This window comes from Typopeltis vanoorti, chromosome 23 (genome assembly GCF_054136105.1).
Source record: "Typopeltis vanoorti isolate ZY-2024b chromosome 23, IOZ_Tvanoo_1.0, whole genome shotgun sequence".
Lineage (NCBI taxonomy): Eukaryota > Metazoa > Arthropoda > Arachnida > Uropygi > Thelyphonidae > Typopeltis > Typopeltis vanoorti.
In genome coordinates this window covers 17,459,283-17,477,082 of record NC_143571.1, presented here as the reverse complement: position 1 = coordinate 17,477,082, position 17,800 = coordinate 17,459,283, and the positions used below count along the sequence as shown (strand labels likewise).

At 35.8% G+C, this 17,800-nt stretch overlaps 1 protein-coding gene across 1 annotated transcript in view; it reads left to right on the top strand.

Moving 5' to 3' along the window:
• Hdc (histidine decarboxylase) overlaps positions 1 to 17,800 on the top strand; it is a gene marked incomplete at its 5' end in the record, with an annotated part of 294,140 nt that overhangs the window by 213,811 nt on the left and 62,529 nt on the right. Inside the window, one exon of the mRNA XM_090413242.1 lies at positions 831 to 929. Within this exon, the coding sequence (XP_090269368.1) occupies positions 831 to 929 (99 nt within the window). The remainder of the gene's footprint in view (positions 1 to 830; positions 930 to 17,800) is intronic.

The following is a 17,800-nucleotide window of genomic DNA, read 5'->3' as shown; positions in this document are numbered from 1 at the left end:
AATTCACATTTCTTCAACCTCTCTCCATAGCCAGCATTCTAAATTCTTGATATTGTATTAGTGACTCATCTCTGGACCCTCTCCAACATCTCCATATCACATTGAAAACCAGGTGACCAGATCTGAGCACAATAGTCCAAATGTGGTCTGACCAGTGCTTTATACAGTGGCACAACCACTTCCTTATCCTTACATGTTAGAGTACTTCTTATTATAGCAGCACTACGATGTGCAGCCTTTGCAACACTAGCAATATAGTACACAGCCTTATATTTCTGCACTCCAAAATGCAACACCCTGCACTTATTGATATTAAAACTACAACCCCACTCTTTTATCCAAGTAAAATGTCTATTGAAATCTTCCTGAATGGAATTAACATCAGCAGTGCTATTTATAATTCTTCCTAACTTTGCATCATCAGCAAATAACTGAAGATCCCCAGTCAGTCTGCATGGTATATCATTTACAAACAAGTTAAACAGCAGGGGCCTAGTTTTTTTTTTCCATTCTGTGTTGCCTTAGTCAAAATCATCCAAAATAATAATAACTTTGAATTGCTAATTTTATGCTAGCTGCATTTAGATATTGTTTCTGTTAAATAGTTTTTGATCACCATCCAATCAGATCTGATCTTCTGTCTGCCTCACTCCTCATTCAGCGCTGTTATTAAAGTGAAACCAATCTTTACAATCTTTATTGTAAAAATTCTTAAATTACTTTTATTGTTAATTTGCCTACAGAAAGTTTTTCAATTAACTATTGTTTATTAATCAGAAATTAATTAATGCACATCATTGTATTGATACATGCTGCATTTTATTACCTAGCACTGGCAGCTTCAGTTAAGTAAAAGATTCCGATCTTTGAAGTTATGGTTTGTTATTCGAAATTATGGTGTGAAGGGATTACAAGATCACATTCGAAGGGTAAGTTTAAATATAATGTTTTGGCTTAATTATATATATATATATATAATAGGTTAACGCCTTTTTATTCCCATATATATTTTGGAGACTGAGTGGGCAGTTCAATCTCCACTAGTACCCAATCAGAGATAGCTGGCCCAAGGCTATCACTAATTAAGTGGCACAGTGAAGAGAGATGGCTCTACAAGTGCCGCCATCTCGTGGTCAATAACCCTAACACTCATATTTAATGTCTGAAAATAACGTGGGTTCTACGGTCAATTTTCTTGAGTGTATGGGACGAAAAACCTGAGTTTCCAGGAGAAAAAAACCCACTTGCCCGTGCCAGAGATCGACTAACTCGGGAACCGGTCGAAAAAAGGCTTAGAAAAATTTCCTCTAGTTGCCAACTAGACTCAAAACCAAGTCTTCCTTCATGCGGCCAAGCACTGTGGTGTGCAAACACCACATCCACTGAGCTACACAGGCTTAATTTAATTTAATTTAACAGGCTTGGTTTAATTATCAATATTAAATGTGTCATTAAATGTGGTGAAAGTTCACAACTTTTGCAGTAGCTGAAGTTGTTGAAAATGTTGAATGAAATAAATATTTTATTTGTGCAATAAATATATTAATTATTAATAATAATTAATACATTTATTGCATAGTTTCTAATATTATAAATTTTTTTATAATATTAGAAACTGAAAAACTAATTAAAAAGAAATATGATTAGTTTTTAATGGCACTTATGACATAATAGAAAGATTACATTACACAAGAAAATTCATAATACTTTATGAAGATATTTCATTCGTTTCAGTATCATCAGTGAACAAGCCATTCAGAAGGCATAGAAATAACATTGGATTGTTTTCTCTCTCACAGATATGAGTCATTTGCTCATATCTGTGAGAGAGCAAATTTTTGCTGTTGAAAGACAGTCATTCCAGTTTAAGTTTGGGTGGGATAATAGTACTTCAACACTTTCTTTGAACAATTGATCAAAGATACCAGTGTAACAGGTAGGTCTTGAACCGGAAGATACTGTGATCAGTGTTCAATCTTTATTGTGCTAAACCAGATTTTTCATGGATAATATAATATTGGTGTTCCTGCAGGCTTTTTTTTTCTTTCTTTCTTTCTGATAATCTCCCAAGTTAAGACCAATGATTGTTCTCTCCATCTGTGGGATGACAGCACATTCACAACGATATCCTCCTTTGTTGTGACCAAATCCAAACTCTTGATCCTTGTGTTCCTCCACCACATTCTGCCTGCACTATCTCTCAAGAAGTCCACCTAATCAACTCCATATTATGGGATATCAGTTCCTTTTTCCATTCTGTGTTCAAGTAGGTAATCACATTAAAAGTGATAAACACCTAGGAAGGGGAGGGGAGGGGAGAGGACAGTGGTGGGCCGTGAAGCTTTAAGTGGGAGGGGGGGTGCTCCCTATACAAAATAATTTTTAAAAAATGATTTTTTTCCTAATCAGTAACCAATTTATTAATAAATAAATCTACAGATTTGTTTATTAATAAATTGCTTACTAATTAGAAAAAAAAAGAATTTTTTTAAAATTATTTTGTATAGGCAGCACCCCCCCCCCCACTTAAAGCTTCACAGGCCACTACTGGGAGAGGACCTGTTTATCTATTGTGGAGGGTAACCTGGAAGAGATTTTATCAACAGGAACATGTGGGAACCAAATTATATCTTTTAAGGATCTTTGAAATTGATTCAGAGATTCACACAATGTATAGAATTGTAACTTGCCATATGTGGTCAGGGTTCTTTAAGGATTGGCTTGTAAGTGTCACAGATGTATTGAATTTTCTTTGAGGCAAAGCCATGGCTTCACCTCAAAGAAGGCAAATCAGTTTCAAAGATCCTTAAACAATATAATTTAGTTTCCATTAGGTAAACAATATAATTTTGTTCGATTGCATTATATTTTTATTTCTATAACTCACATTTATAAACCATGAAATTATACACAACTCAGATTTATAATATTAAAAGAACAAGTGTGAGAGGAAAATAAAATGAAGAAGGAGTAAAAAAAAATAAGGAAAAGAAAATTTAAATGGATTTGAGGTTGGGCATTTGGAGCAATAGAGAAAGTATGCACATAGGCATAATTAAGTGTGAGGAGCAGGTTAAGGATAGAAGGAAGATGGCTACAAGGATAAAGGGGAAACTGAAATATATGAGTATACAGGGGTAATCAGTGAAAGGAATAGGGGAATGAGAGCGATTCATGGAGAATGTAGCAACCTAGAATGAAGAAAAATGATATGGGTGGTCATGAACAGATGAGGCAGCACAAGAGAATAATGACAGGTTATTTTCTTATGCTGCTTTACAAATCCAACTGAAGACCTGTTTGTAGACCTTCCAATGGGTGATATTATTATTATTATTATTATTATTATTCGTGACACCTGCAAGGAGTCCGAAGACTCATCATGGGAGGACACCTATTGTACAACTCTCCGTCTCCACCATTATACTGATCCTCTACTACCAATCATCTACATCAGCGCCATCTAATGCCAACCACAACCACAGCTAGTATTTTTGTCTGTAAATTGCAAGTGTTCCGAAGGGCCGTTTTGTCTGTATGCAGGATGAAAAACCTGAGTTTCTGGGAGAAAAAAACCCGGCTACCTTCGTATGAGATCGGCTAACTCACCTTCGATCGAAAAAGTCCATATAAAGGTTCCTACCATCATGACGAGAATCGAACTTAGGCCTTTTTCAATCGAATGGTGCAACGTACCATCATTCTTCCAATTGCGCTACGGAGGCACTTATATTTGCATGAGCATGCGAAGTGTATCACAAGTAAGAGTTAAATAATGGCATGTGCAAAACTCAGTTAACAGAGTATGATATTATAGATAGGAATAGCAATAAAAATAGAGAGATAGAATTTTTGAGGAAGGGCCAATAACTGCGCTACGGAGGCGCTTATATTTGCATGAGCATGCGAAGTGTATCACAAGTAAGAGTGTTAAATAATGGCATGTGCAAAACTCAGTTAACAGAGTATGATATTATAGATAGGAATAGCAATAAAAATACAGAGACAGAATTTTTGAGGAAGGGATAATAGACACTAAGCATATGAGAAGTACCAATAATGATATGTGAATATAAAAAAATGACAGTACAGTATGTGTGATGGGTTTGAGAATATTTGTTGCAAGGTTGAGATAAAAATAATATCAAACAGAATGTTACTAAAGAGTTGGGAAAAGAGGACAATGACTGTGAAGTGACTTTACACTGATCCAAATATTTTACAATGACTGAAAATTGTGGACATGCAAAAGATGAGTGATCCTAATTTTGTTTTGTCATCAGCCTGTTGTATCCTGCCACTAGGCAACAACCTCCCTCAAGTTTCTCCATTCTTTTCTCTTATGGATCCTTATTCAGTTGTATTCTGCTGTTCTTATGATTTGATTTCTCCACCTCATCCTCTTTCTTTCTATGGATCTCTTGCTCATTCTGAGAATCCAAACTATAGTAAGAACTGTCCATCCTGACCACATAAGTTCACTTCCACTTTGGTTTTTAGAATAACATAACAATTTTTATGACCTATCTAATATCTGAATTTTTTACCTTCTGTGCCTTTTAAATTCCCAAAATACTTCTCTCCATTTCTCATTGATGTATTTTAAGTTTTATTGCTTATTTTTTTTTGTCAAGGTCCAAGTTGGGCGCTGTATGTCATTGTGGGTATTATAATGGAATCCAACTGCTTTCCTTTAAGAGAGAGATGCATAATCATCCCTCATCATCCACTGGCCCAATCTCCAGTAATTATTCATGCTTTGATTGTGGACTGTATTTGTTGGTGTTGTCTATTGCTGAAGGATATTATTTGCCCCACTTAGATATACTCTGGACTTATTCAGTATTTAAGCCATCTAGCTATACAGGAATTTTTGTGCTATTAATTATGATTTTTATTTTTGTAAAATTAATCTCAAGTCATGCTATTTTGCTTATTTTGTTCAGTTCAATTATCATCTCATCAATTCATTGGGTTCTTTGAGAAGATGGAAATATCATTATGAAATCAAAGATCACTTGTCTTCTTTGGTTCTCAGGGCAGGGTTTCTGTAGCTCTCTCCACTCATATGTAGTGAGAGTGACATGGCAAACTTAGGGTATGCCAAATGTGCTGTAGGGACCCTTAAACTTCCTTCCACTCAAGAGTAAAGCAGCCAGCCCCTTTTACACCCCTTGTAAACCAGGATGGCCAATAAATAATACATGGGATGAACCTGATGATAAAGCATTAGGAGGCTTCTCAATTGGCTGGCAAATAATCCAGCTGCCACTTATTATTATCCTTTCTTTTAGTGTTACATGGTGATCAGCATTCATTTAAAAATTTTATGGAATTTACAACCGTGTTAAAAAACTTTTTTATTATCCCGACGTTTCGATCTTCATATCAAGATCATCATCTAGAGCATACATAAATATACAAGACAAGCTGAATTACATTATTAACTGTAAGCTAGAGAAACAATGATTTGATCACATGTTATTCTACTGGCATGACCTCTAGTGAAAAAAAAAAATTATAAATTACATCATGCTAAATTCTATTTATGATGACAGGATTAAACATTCTTTCTCACAGATGGGTTTTCTTTCAGAAACAATGATGTCCTATTTTTAGTATTACAATTGTTATTTAAGATACTGGATTTTCTAAGTCCTGTTTATAGTTGCTCTTAGTGAGGAAGGTTCCGTGGGTCAAATATATGCCTTCCATATGTTTGGGATTTTTAGGCCATCATTATTGTTCAGATTGAGGTGGTTGTTAATGATCTCACAGGCTTCCTTAATTTTCATTCATATCATGTTTTAGTGTGATGTAGACAGCTAATGGAAAAGCACTAGCTGTCTACGTCACACTAAAACATGGTATGAACAGTGGAAAAGCACTAGCTGTCTACATCACACTAAAACATGGTATGAACGGAAATTTAAGGAAGCCTGTGAGATCATTATCATCAACCACCCCAATCTGAACAACAATGATGGTCTAAAAATCCTAAACATATGGAAGGCATATATTTGACCCATGGAACCTTCCTCACTAAGAACAACTATAAACAGGACTTAGAAAATCCAGTATCTTAAATAACAATTTAGCTTGATGTAATTTATAGTTTTTTTTTCACTAGAGGTCATGCCAGTAGAATAACGTGATCAAATCATTGTTTCTCTAGCTTACAGTTAATAATGTAACGCAGCTTGTCTTGTATATTTATGTATGCTCCAGATGATGATCTTGATATGAAGATCAAAACATCGGGATAATAAAAAAGTTTTTTAGCACGGTTGCAAATTCCAAAAAATTTTTAAATGAAGGCCACTTATTATTATTACAGCAATCTCTATGAAGTTGCAGACTCATCGTGAGAGGCCCACTCAACTAGCAACACATCTATCATATTGAACCTTAAACTGACTTATGCTCCCAGCATTCACAATGCCTTCCACTTGCTAACTGTTCTCCATGTAAAAACTTTACTCTTTTACACCTCTTGTCACCACACCTTTATACAACTCTGTTTATTAATTATCGTGGAAAAGGATAAAACAATAACTGAGGAATATTATTCCGATCTTTTAACCAGACCAGATGAAAAAATTCATGAGAAAAGACATGGTTTGCAGAAGAAGAAAAATCATCTTTCATCAGGACAATGCACCCACCCACAAAGTTATTTTGGCAATAGGGAAATTAAGGGGGATCTGCACTATGAATTGTTGGAACAGCCACCCTATTCCTCATATTTGACTCCCTCCGACTTCTATCTCTTCTCAAAACTAAAACTCTTCCTCGCTGGTCAACGTTTTTCTTTGAATCAAGAGGTGATTGCAGCTGTAGAGAGGTATTTTGCAGGTCTTACTGAGAACTACTACAGGGACAGTATAATTGCACTGGAGCATCACTGGAATAAATGTATTAGTCTTAAGGGAGATTATGTTGAAAAATAAAAATAATTTTGAAATTATAAATTCGATTTTTCATTGTTAGGCTGAGAACTTTTCAGACCACCCTCGTATGATCCTTACATTTGGAGTAATGCACCAAAATATTTGCAAAAATTTCTTATAATAATAAATAACTACAGAAGTATCTTATCACAGCTTCTTTCTTGCAGATGATCTGTTTCTCACATAGGTATTTTCATGGGGGCTTTTCCATCGAATTGGCTACCACCATTCCTCCACTTTCCCTTAAGTCTATAAACATATGAACAACTGCTGGTCAACATCCATTCACTGTCCACTTTCAAACATACAGAATACAGAATCAACTTCTCATCCTTCTCTTTCAATGGGCTATCTTTGTACTTTGGAACAATTTCTCTCCAGACAGTTTTCCTGAAGGACTATGAACTTCATTTATTCAAAAAACATATCAACAGGTTCTTTCTTTCTTTCTTTCTTTCTTTCTTAATGACATACCTACGTGACACTTTTGTACTATAGGTTTAGTAGCCTCTCATGTGAGGGATATATATATATATATATATATATATATCATACATGGTATTTCTATAATTCAAATTTCTAATATGGTATTTCTAATAATAAATAACACTCTAGATACTTGTTCTACCTTTGATTCTGATGACAAAAAGTCATAAATATAGAGCCAGATGAAATGTGAAATGTTAAATTGCATGTTACACACACACACACACGCTGAGAGAGTAGCAGCTTTGTATTCCAGGTTGTATTCCAGGTAGTACTCTCATAGGAAGAAATGATTGAGGAGAGTAACTGCCTATGGCTACATCACAGAAAATGTTTAAACTGGGCTCCATCAGCAGCAATATATCCCACAGCATCAGGTGAGTGATTGCCATGCACATTCAAGAAGTCCTGGAATTTTTTGCATTGTCATACAACCATCCACAATCCTTTGACAGAGAGCCTGTTCATTAGACACTAGTGTATCATAAATATTGTACTTCAGCTGTCCACATTCAAAGATAACTACTGGATTCATATCAGGAGATTGTTGTGGCCATTCATCTGGTTCGCCTCTACCTATCCGATGGCCAGGATATGCACGATCAAGATGCTCCCAAACAGTTCAATGAAAATGCACTGCCAAGCCATCTGGTATGAATCACATATGGTGGCATGTTGCTAATGACACATCCTCCAACAGCACCAGTGGTTCCTTCTCTAAGAAGTGCTGTTACCACTAGCCATTGAGCATCACTGGCAAGAACAATGGACTAAAGAGGTGGTCTTCAATGATGCTGATTCAAACATCGGCATCATTGAAGATTCCAATTGAAACATCAGAATCTTTGCCAGCTCTAGGACTATCTGATTTTATGCAGAGTGATCCACACCCAATAATGAATGTTATGAAAGTTCACTATGTCATTGCATGCAAATTCACATTCATCATAAAATGTGCACATGGAGAAAACTGGGTTCAATGCAACTTTGCAGAAGCCACTAAGCAAAGTTGATTGAGGAAGACAACTGTACTTGTTGTGGTAAAGATACAGTTGCTCCTGATGACTGATATACCATGAAATGGAATCTGATGCAACTACCTCTGCTGTTATATCCAACAATATGTTGTATCTCTGTAGAAAAGCATTTCCCACACTGTTTATGTGACTTTTGTGAGCAGAATTGGCAGCAGAACCAGCATAATTAAGTTTGGCCAAACATTTTAGAAACACCTTGTGTGCATATGTTATGGACTAAATGATTAATATGGACATTATTTACAGTGGCATAGCTAGAGCTTTTGGCGCCCAGGGTGGCCCCTGAGTTTGCCGCCCCTCTCAAAACACACCAAAAATATTTCAAAAAGTCAAAATGACATATAGGGAAATAAATTAAAACACTATGTTTATTTTTGAAGTAAAACTTTAACTTCAACATTCTAAAATGTTATTTTTCTTGCTTTTGTATTAGCAAAATCGTTGATAACAATGGCAAAGTCTATTTCATAGTAATGTAGGTAATTCTTAATCTATTTTATTTAGAAAAACTCCTCTCACAACTAGCAACACTTACAGCAATTGTGAGGAAAATTCGCAGTAGTATTACAACATTTGGAACTGATTTCTCGAGACTGTATTTTAGAATTAACTGCAAAAGTTCAAAAAGGTTCCAAGTGCTGCCCGGGGCAGACCACCCCCTCCGCACCCCCCTAGCTACACCACTGATTATTTATAATTCCCAGCCATTATGAATAATGACAAATGAAATCGAGTACTGTAATAAATTTCACATTGCTTATCATAATTTATCACATTGACAGGTCAATATGGATACTGCTATCAACTGGTCGGGCAAAGTGATAATAATGATACATTTTTGGCAGTATTAGAAGTGGTAAGGGTTGGGAGAGGAGAGATTCTTCTGATTTCTTTTTGTCAGGAGACGTGAAGGGAACTTTGTCCAGGTCACTCAAATTTTTACAAAATCAGTGTATTTGAGAATGATACAAAAAGTGAAAGAGGCAAAAACCAAAGTGACTTGGCCCATAACATATGAACATCATATACAGGTATTGTAATATGCATATGGCAATTTGATTAAATATTACGTTCATGCTGAAGAAATATTTCAGATATTGCATGAAGCCCATATTACTATTGGCTGTGTTGGCAGAAACCGCATGGAAAAAGAATTAAGTACAAAATATAAAAATATTACAGGAAGATGATTGTAATTAAGGTTAGGTTAGGAGGTGTTTTTTTTTTTTTTTGAAAATCAAATTGCCCAAAGGGAATGTAGATTTATTCATAATCTTCTTCATGTAGCTTCCTCAGTGAGAGGGTGCAGCACCATGTCCTTCCAGTTCTTTCTGTTGGTGGTTTTCCTTTTTGTTTCTGCATAGCAATGTGATCCTGTCCATGATCTTATATCTTCAAGCCATGTTCTTCGTTTTTTGCCTCTTGATCCTTTTCCCATAATTTTTCCTTCTAAAACTGTTAGTATCCTCTGTCCTGCTGAACTTCTCAGTACATGTCCTGCCAATCTCATCTTTCTCTGGATCATTTCCTGTAATAAAGATCTCTGTGTTCTCATTCTCTGTAGGACATCTGTATTTGTCACATGTTCTGTCCATGGGATTTTCAGAGCTCTCTTATAGCATCACATTTCAAAGGCTATTATCTGTTGCCTTACTCTCTTCTTGAATATCCAGGTCTCACTTCCATATGTGAAAATTGGCCACACTAATGTTCTTATCATTCTTTTCTTTGTCTCAATACTCACAGAACTTCTGAGCAGATCTTTATTTTTCCAGAATGCATCTTTAGCTATAGCTGTTCTTATTTTTTATTTCTTTATCTTGTTTTTCATCTGCAGTAAAATCATGTATTCTGTTGTATGTTCAATTTTCATATTATTTATGAATATTTCTGGCTCACTGCTTTCTTTTGAGATTTTCATAAATTTGGTCTTTTTTGCATTTATATCTAATCCAAATTCTTTACCTTCTTCAATTAGTAGCTGCAGTAATTTGATTAATTTGTTTCTGTTTTCTGCTATTAGAATGGTATCATCAGCATATCTAAGATTGTTGTACTTTATACCATTGATACTAATTCCTATTTTTTGTTTTTCAATCTTTTTCATCACTGTCTCACTATAGATATTAAATAGATTTGGTGAAAGGATACAACCTTGTCTAACTCCTCTTTTTATTTTCACTACAGAAGTCTCATTGTTAAACAGCTGCATTTTCTGTTTGTGTAAATAATTTTTATTTATAATCTTAAGTACATGATCTTCTGTGTCTAATTTATCTAATATATTGAACATTTTATTATGTTTTACCCAGTCAAAAACCTTCTGAAAGTCTATGAAGCATATATAATGTTCTATTTCTTTCAAGTGATCTTTCTATTAGTATTTTCAGTTCCAGGATAGCATTAATGGTTCCCATTCCTCTTCTGAAGCCTTTCTGTTGTTCACTCAATTCACTGCTTATAGCTCTTTCAATTTTTTTGTTAACAATGGTTAAAATAATTTTAGATGCATGGAATGTTAGGCTCACAGTTCTGTAATCCTCACAATTTTGTGCATTATTTTTCTTTGAAATTGGTATGCAGATAGATGTTATAAAAACTTCAGGTAATTGTATTGTTTTATAGATGTCCTGAATGGATTCCACTAAATAGTTGTTATTATTGCCAGTCAAAGCTTTCAACAGCTCAGCCAGAAAATTATCACACCCAGGGGATTTATTATTAGGAAGATTCTTGATTGCGTGTTCTACCTCCTTTCTTGTGGGTAGAGTGGTATCTGTTGTTACATTTAACTGAAGGTGTCGTGAATCATCTAACATGTTACGATTATCATCATCATCATAGTGGTCTGATAAGTACTCCACCCATCTTCCATTTATCTTTTCCTTATCAATGAGTATGTTTCCATCTTTGTCCTTGATGTTATTAGACAGTGTATGTTTTGCTTTTCCATTAAGTTCTTTCACTTTCAGGAATGCTTCTCTGGTTTTGTTCCTATTTTGTAATTCTTCTATCTCAGTGCACCACCTATTTATCCAATTTCCTTTCAATCTTTTACATAACTGTTTGATTCTTTTATCCAAAGTTTTATATCTTAACTTTTCTTCTTCATTTGCCCCTCTTTTCCATATTCTTCTTTCATCAATAAGGTTGATTACCTCTTGAGTTATCCATGATTTTTTTCTTTCTTTCTTCTTGTTTATTGATGTGGTTTTTAGCAGATGTTATGATAGCTGCTTGTAGTCTATTCCACTGAGAGGGTTCATTTTCGTTTTGCAACTGTGCAGACAGCAGTTCTGAAATATTTTCATTGAATTTTGATTTTATTATTGGATTTTGGACCATTTGTATATCCCATTTTAGGGGTTGATTTCTTTTAAATTTTATTGTTTTCAGGTGAATATTCATCTTCATTAAGACCAGTCTATGATCAGATCCACAGTCAGCACTTGGATCTGATCGTTACTTCAGTGGAATTCAGAACTCACCTTTGAGTTCCGTATTCCACTGAAGTAACGTTTACTAACTACAATATAGTCTAATTGATTTTTGTATCTTCCATCCAGACTTGCCATTGTGTAACGTGCTGTTGGTTTTTGCTCAAAATAAGTGTTAGTTATGATGAAACTATGCTTGTTACAGAAATCAATCAGCTTTTGTCCTCTCTCATTCCAAATTCCTAGTCCAAATGGACCCACATGTGTAGATGTTCTCTCTGATCCAACTTTTGCATTCCAGTCACCCATAGCACAAATAACTCGATCTTTCTTGCCTCAGCTTCTTTATACACCATTCTATTTCATCATACATGATATCTATTTCTGCTTCCTCATTATGTTCTGTAGGAGCATATACTTGAATGATCAGCATATCTCTAGGTTTAGATTTCACTAGAATTGCCATTACTCTATCTGATTTTTTGATTATATGGATAATGTTTTTATTAGTTTTCTTCTCTACAATAAACGCTACACCTCTTCTTGATATTTCACCACCTGACATATATATTTTATATATCTTGCCATTTGGAAGTTTAGACTCAAAATCTGATGATCCTTTCCAAAAAGTTTCACTTATTCCTAGTATACTAATATTCAATCTCTCCATCTCTCTCATCACATTAGCCAATTTCCCGCATTTATTCAATCCTCTTACATTCCAAGTAGCAATATTCAAGCAATTTCTGTGTTGAGTTTCTTTATAGCAGTCATGGACTGACAATACCGCAAGGCCTGCTATATCACTCTGACACCACCGTTCTGGGCATATTGAGTCTACCCGGGCTTTAATTCTTTTCTGTGTAGACATGATGCTTTACATAGTGGCAATTTTTATGGAATGGGCCACCAGAACCATCCAACCTCTAATATGAATGGAGGACCTCAGCTGTCGTTGGTTAGCGGGTCCCATGGACCTAGCCGGGAGGCCTACAAAGTAGTGCCACCGATCATCGCCCTCATCCACCACCGAGGGGATGTCCCAATGTGCAGTGACAGCCCAGCAACCGGTTATTCATAATATCTAGTCAATTTAATAAATTAATCAATATTTATCAGGCTGTGCAGCCATTTCAGTCATTATTTATAATGGCTAAATATATGTGTGTGTGTGTGTGTGTGTGTGTGTGTGTGTGTGTGTGTGTGTGTGTGTGTGTGTGTGTGTGTGATCATAGGCTTTTACTCGGTTTTGTGATACATTTTAAAACATAGATTTAATGACTTAAAAAACCGAGATAACTTATAAAAATTTTAATGAGAATAATACAACTAGTTTCAGCTTATAACAGCCTTCCTCAGGTATTCATAAAGGAAAAGAATAGTAATAAACATTGAAGTATCTAAAACAACTGGAAATTACAGGTAAAAATTGCCACACATAATTGATACATAAAAAACGTATTTTTTCAAGTTGTTCTAATCGGCGTGCCATTGTTTATTGCAAGTGTGCATGCAGGCTCACGTTAAAATGAATATATATTCATTTTAATATAAACTGACTAAAAATCCAAGAATTATAACAAATTGAAATTTATTTGAAAACGGAACATGTTTCATCGGGATCGACTTCATCAGGCATTAAGAACATAGAAAGCTATTAAAAGACACTGAAAAAAAAAACATCGAGACACTCTAAACTATATACAACTATAATATTCGACTGTAAATTACAGTTATTATGAACTTGAGCTATAGTCCGTGTTAAAGTTCTATTGTTGTACACTTGTGCGTGTGTGGAATATAAAAATAAATAAATAAATATATATATATATGAATGTCAGCTCATTCAAAAGTGCATTTAGCTCATTTATTTATAAATGAGCTGGCTTCACTTTTGACTTGGTTGTTTAGTGAGTGTTTTTACAATAGGAAGGGTCCAGAAGGATTGGAAGGAAGGATAATCTTAGTTTTTATATATATATATATATATATATTTATTTATTTGATTTTCTTTTTCACATAATCTGAAAATTCTACTCCAGAAACCAAATAGGAATTCTTCAAGCCACTTCAGACCTCCAAAATAATGGGGAAGTGGTCTCACATTGGGTGATGAAATTCATCGCCCATCTAAAAATAATTACAAATATCTGTGCACACAGTGGGATTTGAGCCCATGGCCTGTTGGCTGAAGAGTAGCTAATGCCAGCAACTGGAACTAAGATAAAGGTTTCCAGTTGCAGATCAGTCTATATATCTAATGGGATAACATATGGGGGGAGAGAGAGAGAGAGATTAGTTAGGACTGAAATACAAGTCTATGTTGATAGGCATAGAATTCTCTATAATGTGGTCTTGCTTTTAATGCAGTCTACTTGATTTGATGAAAAAATGCTTGCCTAGGTGGCCGATGATTAACATATCTGCTCTTCAACACTAACAAGCACTTTGTTTGAATCTCTCTTACCATGGACATGCAGGTTTTGCAAATGTCCTTAGGTGCTAAATGACTGTTATTATCCAGTGTGAGACCACCACCCTGCTTACTGAAGACTTAAAACGGCTTAAAAAACGTTGCATTATTGGTCTCTAGAGCAGGATTTCTAGATTATCAAATCCTTAGCCTACTCATTACCATACATATGAGCAGGATAAGAAATCATTTCTTTCATAAAGGTATGAAGTTGAAGGCACTTGGTGATGCTATTAAAATGCAGTGAAGGAAAGTGAAAGAGTTAACTGTTTTGGCAGAGTACAAATGATTCAAAGGGTGACATAAGAATGGAATGAGAACAGTTATGCAAGATACTGAAAAAAGCAAAAAAGAAGAGTGAGTTTTTTAAGACTAAGTCTCGTGCTATAAGTCTGTTGTACAGGAGGAATAGTATGCAGTTTGTTTTGTAGCTATAAAGAATAAATGTATAAATCTGTAAAGATATTAAGTGACAAATCAGAAACACCAGTACTGTTTGCAGGAGAGGGAATACACAAGAATAGATCACAGGAATACAGGTGTGTGTGTGTGTGTGTGTGTGTGTGTGTGTGTGTGTGTGTGTGTGTGTGTGTGTGTGTGTGTGTGTGTGTGTGTGTGTGTGTACAAGCATGTTTCAAACTTGTTAATTTATTTTTAATGGTATTAATGAGAACACAGATTAATAAGAAAATAATAACTATTTATTAACTTATTGCTGATATTTCGCTGGTATTATATCCAGCATCTTCAGAGCACAAAAATAGTTTGTCATAGTACGCGAAACAACAACAATCTGATATAAAAATGGGACTAGTTTAAACAATTGCAATGGACAACACAAACACTAAAGTCCTAATCAGGCACCATCTATGTTGAAAAAAGAGAGAGAGAGAGAGAGAGCAGGTATTAATTAGCTCTTAAGATCATTTCTCTCAAATTTTTGTTAAATGTACAGTCATACTTGTTGAGGTTTGGAGTGTGTTTCAAAACTTCTGTTGATTCCAGAAACAATCTCTCTGACTTATAACGACTTCTGTAGCACTTCTGTTTTTTTCCAATTCATCCTGTGTGCAGGGGTATCTAAGGCATGGTCTGCTAGACCCAACAGTGCCAGATGTATTTTTTATGTTCACTGAGGCAGATGTCCACAGTTCTTCCTGTCCGTTCATAATAAGCTCAATCACATGAACAGGGCACTTCATAGACTCCTGGATGTGAAAAAGAAGAGATTCTGTCCTTGGGTGAACAGATGAGACTTGCCAATTCGACATAAGGTTTAAATACGGTGCATAGCTGGTGTTTATTAAGCACTCTGGATATCTTTTCAAATGTGCCTTGAATGTATTGGATGGCGACAGTTTTGCTGTAGTCTTCTGTGGTAGACAGTGGGGGGGGGGGGATTTCTACAGAGCATTTAGTATTTTTTCTATCCTATGGGAATTATAGCTGTTGGCTAAGAAGGTGTGATGTTAGTGAGTTCAGAAGTGAGAGCATTATCATTGGAACAAACCGTGCTAGCTCTGTGGGTTAGTGTTTTTAGGATACTATACTGTTGAGATGCGTGTTGGTGTGATTGTTTGTGCAAATATTTCCCTGTATGCGTGGGTTTTATACCTTGATTCTACCTAGAGTTTTTCAAGAAGAAAGTAACTTTTCTGTAACATTTGGTTTTACAGATTCTCTTCTAAACAAAGAACTGTTTATTATCAGAACTAACTTTATTGCTAATGGTTATTATTATTACGGGCAGCTCTAAGGAGTCCTTAGACTCATCGAGGGAGGCCCAACATCATGTCAAGAACAACTATTCAACATTCACACAGTATCTATCATACTTCTCCTTGAACTCATTTACAGTCATGGTACCCACAACAGACTCTGGCAGCTTATTCCTCATTTAGCACTCTCCAAGTAAAAAATCTAGCTTTAACACCCTTGCTAACCACACTCTTATCAAGCTTCCATGAATGGCCCCTAGTCCTCCCACTACCAGTCCTATTCTCAAAGATATCTTCTGAATTAATCTTATAGAAACCCTTCAGTAATTTGAATGTCTCAATTATATCACCCCTTTTCTGCCTATCAACCACTTTCTGCAGCCCACAAATCTTCAACCTGTTCTCATAAAGTTCATTCCATAGTCCTGCTGTTATCTTGGTCACTCGTCTGTGGATCCTCTCCACCTCCTCCCCATCGAAAAGAAACCCTGGCACCCATATCTGGGCACAGTAGTCTAGATGAGGTCTTATCAAGGCTCAATACAGAGGAACAATAACCTGTTTGTCTCTGCTCGTTAAAGTGTTTTTCAGCAACCAAGTGATTTGATAAGCTGATTTTGCCACTTTTGCGATGTATCCTCTAAACTTCAACTCCCTATCCACCAGCACTCCCAAATCCCTGGCCTCGTCAATCTCCTAGAGTACAGTTCCACCAATGTGATATACTGCTGCTAATCTTTTCAACCCCAAAATGCAAAACCTTACATTTTTCCACATTAAATTGACATCCATTCTCCTTTAACCCAGTCCTCCAAACTATCCAAATCATCCTGCAAAATTCCGACATCCTGTGCATTCACTATTGCTCTATTCAACTTTGCATCATCTGCAAACAGATGCACAGTTCCTCTCAGATCCTTTCCTATATCGTTAATGAACAAATTAAACAGTAGCGGTACAAGAACAGAACCTTGTGGCACACTGCTAATCACCGTCCATCTTTTGGACTCTACTCCTGAATAAACCACTCTCTGATATCTCTCCATCAACCACCCTCCTATCCATCTCACTAACCCTATATCCATTCTCATATGCTGCAGTTTACTGATTAGAATTCCATGTGGTACCACTCTCTGATATCTCTCCATCAACCACCCTCCTATCCATCTCACTAACCCTATATTCATTCTCATATGCTGCAGTTTACTGATCAGAATTCTACTGAACCTTGCAAAAGCCTTTGATAGGCTTTAGCAAGGTCCAGTAGAATCACTGTAAACCCATTACCCTTATCCAGTTCAACTGTCACTGTGTTATAGAATGTGAGCAAGTTACTGAGGCATGATCTACCCTTCACAAAACCATGCTGTCCCCCATAGAGTATCCCATTTTCATCCATCCAATCTTGTATTTTCCTCTTGACTATTTTCTCCAAGACCTTGACAAACGATTCCTGATATGCTGATCAGCCGGTAATTTTCAACAGTGGTCTTGGAACCTCCTTTATGCAGTGGAACTATTTTCCCCTCTTTCCACCCCCTTGGGACTAACCCAGATCTGAGACTCAAATTAAACAAAATGGTCAAAGGCACTGACAATTCTTTAGCTGCTTCTCATACGACACGAGCTGGTATACCATCCAATCCTGCAGATGAGTTGACATTGAGGTTTTGTAATAGACTATTCACCTCCACTTCAT